This window comes from Gigantopelta aegis, chromosome 15, assembly GCF_016097555.1.
Source record: "Gigantopelta aegis isolate Gae_Host chromosome 15, Gae_host_genome, whole genome shotgun sequence".
Taxonomy (NCBI): Eukaryota; Metazoa; Mollusca; class Gastropoda; order Neomphalida; family Peltospiridae; genus Gigantopelta; species Gigantopelta aegis.
Window position 1 is genome coordinate 34,789,165 of NC_054713.1, and position 9,835 is coordinate 34,798,999.

The 9,835-nt window shown below is 37.4% G+C and overlaps 1 protein-coding gene across 1 annotated transcript; it reads left to right on the forward strand.

Annotated features, from left to right (window-relative positions):
• Nucleotides 1–557: 557 nt before the first annotated feature.
• Nucleotides 558–5,156, forward strand: LOC121389786 (chondroitin sulfate synthase 1-like). Its single transcript, XM_041521436.1, has 2 exons — nt 558–956; nt 3,738–5,156. The coding sequence occupies exons 1-2, from the start codon at nt 558–560 to the stop codon at nt 5,154–5,156; spliced, it is 1,818 nt and encodes a 605-aa protein (XP_041377370.1).
• Nucleotides 5,157–9,835: the final 4,679 nt, after the last annotated feature.

Sequence of the window (9,835 nt, forward strand, 5' to 3'; positions counted from 1 at the left end):
TTAAATAATTTACAAACGTTTAATTAAGTTTATATACATTTCTAACAAGGTTAAAAAAAAAAAATCAAATAGATTAATGTTTTATTCGGAAAAATTAACGTAATTAAAGACAAAGTATTTAAATAATTTAAAAATATTTTTTAATAAAGTTTATATACATTTAAAAAAACAAAAACAGATTAAAGTTTCATGCGGAAATATGAAAGTTTGTTGTAGATATTCCACCATTTATAGCGTGTGCAATGCCATCGCGGGATTTATAATGGGGGTATGTCTCACGGCGGTGTTCACGTATTACAGAGGAGCTCAGAACCAATTCTGCAAAGCAGGACGATCACACGTAGAAGGTGGCAATCCATCTTTAAACAACCACGATAAAGAGTTTCTTTTTATCGGCGTCATGACAACTCGAAACTACTTGAACACAAGAGCGGCTGCGATTGAACGAACGTGGGGAGCACACGTTCCGGGGAAGATCGTCTTCTTTGTAGGTCAAGGTGAAGACGTGGAAGGGTATCCGGATTTAAATGTCGTGGTTTTGGACGATGTTTCGGACTATGCTTACCCTTCCTCGGAACAAGTCGTTCGCGATGTTGAAGTACATAAACGATCATTACATCAGCGAGTTCGAGTGGTTCATGAGAGTCGACGATGACGTGTTTATCAAGCCCGACCGCCTGGAGGTATTCCTCCGCTCTGTAGATAGTTCCAGACGTCTCTATTTGGGTCAGCCGGGGCTTGGCGTCCCGGCAGAGCGAGGAAAGCTCGGGTTACGTGATGACAGTTTCTTCTTCTGTATGGGAGGTACGGGGATAGTTTTCACGAGGGACACGTTGAGACTAACAGCCCAAGGGTTCGAGTCGTGTCTCCGGCACACCTACTCGCAACATGAAGACACTGAGCTCGGTAGATGTGTTGACGAACTTGTTGGAGTGTCATGCAGCGTCGCCTATGAGGTAACACGAAAGTTAAAGTTTGTTTTGTTTAACGATACCACTAGAGCACATTGTTTTATTAATCGTTGGCTACTGGATTTCAAAAATTGGGTAATTCTGAGATATTGGGAGGAAATCCGTTACATTTTCCCGTTAGTAGCAAAAGATCTTTTATATGCACTATCCCACAGACATGATAGCACATACCACGGCTTTTGATATACCAGTTGTGGTGCACTGGCTGGAATATGAGGTAATATGAAAGTTAGAGCTTGTTTTGTTTAAATTTTGCTTTGTATAACGCCACCACTGGAGCACATTAATTTATTAATCATCGGCTATTAGATGTCAAACATTTGGTAATTCTGACATAGTCTTAAATAGGAAACCCATTACATTTTTCCATTAGTAACAAGGGCTCTTTTATATGCACCATCCCACAGACAGGATAGCACATACCACGGTCTTTAATTTACCAATCGATGCACTGGCTGGAGCGAGACAGCCCAATGGGTCCACCGACCAGGATCAATCCTAGACCGACCGCGCATCAAGATAGCCATTTTACCACTGGGCTACGTTCCGCCCCCGTGCGGGGATAGTTTTCACAAAGGACACTTTGAGACGAACAATCCAAGGGTTCGAATCGTGTCTGCAGCAATCCTACTCACAACATGAAGACACGGAGCTAGGTAGATGTTGTTAAAGGAATTCTTAAGCAAGGCTTTTGGACTGGTAGGCATATTCAACGATATATAATGCATATTATTGCTTAATATCCAAGTATATTGGTATATTTAATTAATAAATATATTAAATGTGACGGATATTATATATAGCGGATGCAGCCATTTTGTTCCATCCCAGTGAATACGTCCTCCGGCGAGCCGGTGGTTACGTAATAAGTAACGCGTCACGTCAGGAATTAGTCTTAGAACTGAAGAAACAAACATACCTGATTTTTGCGGGATGATGAAACAGGCATGCATAACAATGTTCGGTATTAACATTCATACCAGTAAGCTAGCAGTAAGTATATATTATTTTCAATACAAAATAAACCACTGTTGTCAAAGTCGACTGTAACTGTATGATGTTTTGTCCATGCATGAACCTACATACTGAAATGATAAACGGAGTGTTTTCTTATTTAATTGGTCTATTATTTTCAATGGCCTCCTACGGTGATTCCTGACTGGCAGGTGTCTATTTGGTAGGTAACCAGACAAGGCAATTAATTACCGCCTAGAAACAAAAATACGTACCAGTATTATTAACATCACAGGGTGTTGTGAAATAACCTGCCACCCCTAAAATGGTAATGATAATTATCAGCCGTCATGCTTTATTTCTGTAAACACTCATGTAAAGCTCTTGATTAAGTAGACTTTCCCATCTAAAATCACAAAACTGACCAAATACGTAGTCTCAAAGAAAAGAAAATTATCATTTGGTTATCATGGGTTGTCGTTTTTGCTTCAACGTAGCCTACCAATAGGCCTAATAGTATGCATTTGTTCTTTGGAAATTTTTTTTAGAGAAAAATACTATAACTCCATTTCGTTCTGTTAATGAAACTTAAATATATTTAGTTAAATAGTTTATTATATTATCAAGTCATTTATGTTGCGTTACAAGTCAGGTTGATGAAAGCGAAGCACCTTGTCGTAAATTACTGTGTTAGTTTACACTGTGCATACATGAGTTGGTAGGAGCTGACGTCACTTCCTCCCAAGATAGAGTACCGGACGCGACGAAAACGAAACAAAATGGCTGCCCCCCAGTTAGCAGGAATAATAATTATTGTTATTAATTCTAAAATTACGCGTTTTTCATTTCTTAAAGTGTCAGTATATGTTGGTTATCCGGGTATGCATCTTTCCAACGCATAAGACTCATTGTTGACTTGAGTTCTGCTTTAACGAACATGCTGGGATGTTTGCAGCACCGCCTATGAGGTAACATAAAAAGAGCCATAGGTTTCTTTCTTTCTTTCTTTCTAAACCCGTAGTTTAAATTGGGCTGAGGTGTCGTAAAACAAATCCATGTATATTCTGTCTCAAACTGTGAATAAGTGTGACCTCTTGTCAAATCTCTTACATAATGTCTGTGATGATCAGCGGTGTGTGACGATTTTATAGTTTTATGGCCCATTAGGGTACTTCTCGCTCCAGCAAGTGCACCACGACTGGTACATCAAAGGCCGTGGTATGTGCTATCCTGTCTATGGGATGGTGCATATAAAAAGTCCCTTGTAGTTATTTAAAAGTGAATGAATTAATGAATGTTTAACGACACCCCAGCACGAAAAATACATCGGCTATTGGGTGTCAAACTATTGTAATGCAAACAAATAAAGTGATGATCAACATCAATATAAAAATTCAAGATTTATATAAAAACACAGTGTAGAGAACTGTGCAAAAATACAAATACCACAGATAGATACTGACTTTTATTCAAAATTTTAATTGTATCTCGAAGAAAACAAGGGGATTTGTGCTGTATTGGCCATTCTCAAAGAGAATGTTACACCCCTGCACCACGGTGAGGTTACAGCACGCGCAGGGGTTAATTTAAAAGAGTAGACCATGAAGTGGCGTCAGCGGGTTTCCACCCTCAATATCTGTGTGGTACTTAACCATATGTCCGACGCCATATAACCGTAAATAAAATGTGTTGTGTGCGTCGTTAAATAAAACATTTCTTTCATTAGGGGACATACATTGTAGCCTAACTCCAGCCACTCCTGTTTCTAACGAGCCTGCTTATATCTTTTTTTGTATGTTTCTCTGTTTTCAGTTTTCGAAATTGTTCTATCAAAATCGAGCGGACAGAAATGGTTCATTTGGAGGTGAACTGGACAAAAACGCAGTTCTGTCATTGACCCTACATCCCGTGAAACAGTCGGAACACGTGTACAGGCTGCAAAACGTCTTTAACGTCAGACGATTGTTACGTCTTAAAGAGACAATATCTCGTCTAGAAAACACTATCGTAACCATAGACAACAAACTTTCAAAAATCATGCACAAGAAGCCAAAGGGGAAAAGTCAGAGACGATTGCACAAACGAAGTGCAAAACCAAGAATTACCAATAATGGGACAGACGATATTTGGAATATTATCCGATCTGGACTGATACATGCACGTACCCATCCGTATCAAAATCCGTACGAAACTATAGAGAGAAGGGGAAGACAATTAAGAATTAACGAAACCCTTTCGGGTTTGAAGAAGTTACTACCAAATTCAGAATGCGATAAACCCGTTTTCTATTACGAAAAAATAAGCCCGAATGTCGGGGTAGAACACGTAGTGGTGACAGGAAACCAGTCTTCGTATAAACCGTATGTGGCCATGCAGCGTTTCCAACGACCAGAAGTAATCGAAATTCAGACCGAAAATAAAATTCGAGATATCGTCGTGTATATGATACTACCAGTATATCGAAGGCCGAAACAGTTCGCCAACTTCCTGACATCGTTGTATACCGCCGCTTACCAATACCGCGGCAAGATCCATCTCAGAGTTGTCGTGTACAAAGACATTAACAGAGAGTATTTATTATGTCTGAATCGTTTTAATGCTTTCAAGGGTTTAAGCGTGAATCTGACGAGTGAACTGTTTCTGCTGTCGGGCCAGTACTCGAAGGTGAGAGCAATGAACAGAGCTGTGCAAGGTCTACCTCTAGACTCGCTGATCCTGTTCATGGACGTCGATATGATCTTCACAGCTGGCTTTCTAGACAAAGTGATTCTCAACACGAAGCGAGGCAAGGAGGCCTTCTTTCCCGTCTCCTTCTCCCTGTACGACCCGAAAATAGCCTGCCGCGGCAAACCTGGCTGTCGCTTCGAGAAAGACAGTTTCGAAATTCACCAAGATCGCGGAACGTGGCGCCATTTTGGTTTTGGCATAGTGGGAATCTACAAAGACGACTTCCTGCGCGTTGGAGGCTGGGATTCCTCGATAGTGGGCTGGGGGAAGGAGGACACTCTCTTCTACCAGCAGTGTTTCAGCTACGGGTTTCCGGTTTTCCGCTCCATTGAGCTGGGATTGGTGCACGTGCACCACGTGAAATACTGTGACGTCAGCCTGCCTAACGACCAGTACAAAATGTGTCTCATGTCCCGGGCCCAGATGTACGCGTCACAGACCGTGTTGGCTAATATCGCCTTTCACATGATGTCAGATGTACGCGTCACAGACCGTGTTGGCTAATATCGCCTTTCACATGATGTCAGATTCTGTCAAGAACAAGGTGTCGGTATGAGAACAATAGACAGCCAGGCGGACATTTGGACGGTTATAATGACTCTCTCAACCAGAGATAACCGTATAGGGAAAACACGGAATTGCTGCCTACCACACGGTAGGCAAAGATTCCCGCTTTAATACAACACAAATCCTAGATGTTTGACGGTAAATACCGTTACATTGATCATTGTCGAGTTCGCCAATAACAAATATTTTTACATATAAACCACTAATGGTAGTACTAAACCAAATAACGTCCGGCTGGGTCAAAGTTCGAGGTGCACCCAGTTTCATCTGGGCAAAAGATGTATGCAATTTTATTTCATCTAGTACCATCCAGTAGCCTTGTGCTTGGAACATGTATGGGGTACCTGTAAAAAAAGTACTCGAATTTTGTGAGAAACTTGGGTAGTCATAAACGCTACCCGTTTTCTCAGAAATGAGCAGCTTGACGCCCATTTGTTTCACTTTAAGGGTGAGGGGTGGTAGTATTTATATCCGTGTCGTTTATGTCAACTGATACGCTGCAGGAGTTTTAGCCACATATGTTACTATTGTCGTCTGTGGGATTTGATTTGGTAGTATACACCCTATAACACATACTACAGGGGGGAAAAAACCCGCCAGCACCTACGTCAACAACCGGAACATTGTTGAAAGGTGGTGCTGTCGGGTTCCTTCCTGTTGTGTGTGTATTAGTGGTTAATATGTGAAATATTTGTCATCGGCTAACTCAAAAAATGATCAATGTAAAGGTATTTAGCGTCAAACATAGTATTTGTGTTGTATTGAAGCGGAAATCTTTCGCTATAGAGTTACACCTAGTTGAGAGAGAGAGAGAGAGAGAGAGAGAGAGAGAGAGAGAGAGAGAGAGAGAGAGAGAGAGAGAGAGAGAGATCTTTGGCATCCCAGTAACGTGGTATTTTGACCCCCGTAGAATACTGACCTCCGGTCACTACGGACGATTTTGCAGAATAAAAATACCGCTATTTTAAAATTGGGACCGCTGCAGCGATTTAGTTCAGTGGTTTGAGCGCTCGACTGAGGTACTTGGGTCGTAGGATCGAATCTCCTCGGTGAACCCACTGTTTTTTCCCCGTCCAACCAGTGTCCTTTCTATGGGAAAGTGCATATAAAAGATCCCTTGCTGGTTTTTCGGTAGTAGCCCATGGAATAGCAACAGCTGGTTTCCTCTCTCATTATCTTTGAAGTCCTTAACCATGTCTGAATAAAATAAAATGTGTTGAGTTCATCCATAAACGAATCACTTCTTCTTTTACGTCTGCGTTGACGACGGCGACGGCATCAGTGGCAACGACGACATCAACGTTTATGTTTATGTTGCGAATTAATTTCTAATTGAATTGTTAAAATTTAGTATAAATTATTATTATTTTTATAAATAAAACCAGGTAAGTTATGAATTCGTATCAATCGACTATTATTATTATTTTTTAGTTACTTTGTTGTTTTTGAAACGAAATTTTTTTTATAGTAGGAGAGGTATATAATTCCGCTCGTTTTTAACGTTGTATAAATACCAAATGTTCTTCATAATTGATTTAGTGTATTTAATGATAAGTGTTTATAATAATACCTCTCTTTATAGAAACGGGCAGATACCACAATATTGACAGGAATAATAGAATTTGTCGTCTGTGCAATATGAATGTAGTAGAAGACGAATATCACTTTGTTCTAGTGTGTCCTTTCTTTAGTAACATAAGAGATAAATATATTAAACCTTTTTATTACAATAAACCATCAACATTTAAATTAACGCAACTACTGTCCAGCGACAATTCAAAACAGCTAATTAAATTGTGTAAGTATTTGAAAACTGCTACCACGCATAGAACAGACAACATTGATACATGACATATGTTATTATTGTATATTATTGCTATGCATGCTTTACCCATTTACTATAAAATTTTATCGATTGTAACCCGATGCTACATACCATTCCCCGCAGTGTGCACATTATATTATTTTATATTTAAATATGTATGTATGCCTACAAAATGTATATTTTTTGGCAAAAAATAAAATGTGTGTTTATTTATAATTAGGAAAATAATTTATATCTGGATGCCGCTATTAATGGAATTATAATAACGGGATACATCAAAAGGTTTTTATTATTTGAAAATCATGATCAAAGTATTCCAGATTTCAACGCAGTGAGATCAAAGCTGTTTTGAGACACCTCCAGCGCATGCAGGAATTGTTCATTGTATTTTAGTAGAAGGTAGATACAAAACATGGGTCGTTCCACATTCCAATAACCCTATCACACCCAAACCACACTATCGGTTCACCGATTTTAAAAATAAACATTTCAAAGACATGTACTTGGACTCATTTTCAGCTATTGTATGTTATTTGTACCTACCTCCGCATTCCAAAATCATTAAACCAACACTTTAAAAAACACTCCGAAAGAAAGCATTTACAATATTTGATAAAAAGAAGAAATTCCTTAAATTAATCTTTTATAAAACTAAAATTAGTGACTTATGGAAAATGTTGAGCGGGTTTCATTTGTAGACCACTGATTAAACAAAGTGCTTGGTTTGTGGTTCCTTTTAATAATCGCATCCCCTTTTTTTAATATGCCAGAGCACACATACCCACACACAAAAGAGATATATATATATATATATATATATATATATATATATATATATATATATATATATATATATATATATATATATATATATTAAAAATAATTACAAGAAATAATATCCTCTAACATGTTTCATTTAATATCTTCAGAGAGGAATAACTGCTAAATATAACGTCACTACTGCTTTTTCTATACTATCTGAAAGTAGTTATTTTTGATAACCTCGCGCTTTAAGGTACTTGCTCAATTCCTGGAGACGTTGATCGCGTGTTTGTATATTAGACACAATCATACTAGACCGTGGGCCCACTATAACCCCCCCCCCCCCCCCCCCCACCCCAATAGGGATTTTTCAAGATGAGTATATCTTTGAAGCCTATCCATAGACATATTCAAATCAGCTTGTCTGCAGGGAATATGTTGGTGGGTGTGCCTGTAGGGCACGTTTGAGTGTAGGCACCCTATTTATTATTAATAGGGCAAATTTCTGATCAAGGTGAATGTTCTACATAATTTTCAAAAATATTTAAAAATAATTCTGGACTATATCACTGCTTTTACTTTAAAGCTGGGTTACTGGTGAATGTATTCCATCAAAAAATAATAAATTTTTGGCATCTGACTAAGCATAGTGAGTCAATGAATCTAAAATGTCCTGAGTATTACAAACATAGTATATGAAAAAACTGCATGGCAATGTTGAAGTTAACATGCATACATATTTTGAACATATTTAAGACCAAATTATGAATGCTATTCATGCTAAATTACATGTTCATAACAACAAACCACAAAGCAATGCAATATATGTGGTATGGATATAGTACAGGGGGTATACTCACCAGCAAAAGTTACACAGTTCCCGATATACGTAATTCTCAATGTACGTGTGTATATATACATACCGTACCTAAAACATTCTGATCCTTTTATTATTGTATTGTATTTAATATCTGAAGGCAGCATTACTTAAATATAGTGCAGTACATGCTGTGTAAACCATTTACATGGATATTTTGAATATTTTTATGTTACACACAAGTCTTACAAACATAAAAAGTGAATTTACATACCATTCTAGGCAAGTCTGCATTACATATACAATTTATCTATCTCACAACAGTTCATCTTACAATAGCTAGATTTTTTGTTGCTTTTTGTAATATTTTAGAATTGCAGTTCTATTTATATTATGCTTAACTTATGTTTTGGTGTATATAATTGATATCTTCATAGAATATTGTCATCAGGCAAATATCTAGCACTATAAAAATCTAACTTTCATTCCCAATTCTCAATCATTTTATGTGACCCAAATATGATATATGTGAAGTTCACAATTTTCTATTTCTACATCCTTCCTTTTATTCTATAAAGTAGATGTTAATAACAATTACAAAACAATATAATATGAGGTATGAATAATTATATACTTCTCAAAATAAGTTACTAGTATAAGTAGTACTAGTAAGCAATGCCAGAAATGTATTAATTTCTATGTATACACATACTTAGGATTGCCTGAAGCTTTTATTATTAAAAAAACAAATTGACCTGGCTTTTTTCTATAACATATTGAGGCTTCATTATTCAAATATGGTTAAGTATATGGAGTTTATATACTATGTTCACAAATTTATGAAGATGTCCCTCTGTTCTTAGTACCAGCCAATTATAAGTACCTTTCCTTGGCATGTGTGTTAAAACATTTACAATTCATCTATCTCACAGAAGCTTGTACTATTTTTAAAAACATGTATTTAAATGGTGCTTAATTTATGCTTAGGTTTATATAATTGACATCAAATATAGTCATCAGGCATATTTAGCACTTGACTTTCTTTCCTATTTCAGTCTTATCATCTGACTCAAATATAATGTCTATTATGTTCACACTATCTGTAATATCTTATTTTTCCTCTGGGCCTTTGCTCTTGTTCCTCCCTCAATATGTCAACAGCTCTTGCATTATCAGATCTCAAACCATCCAATTCAGCTTCAGTATTTATAA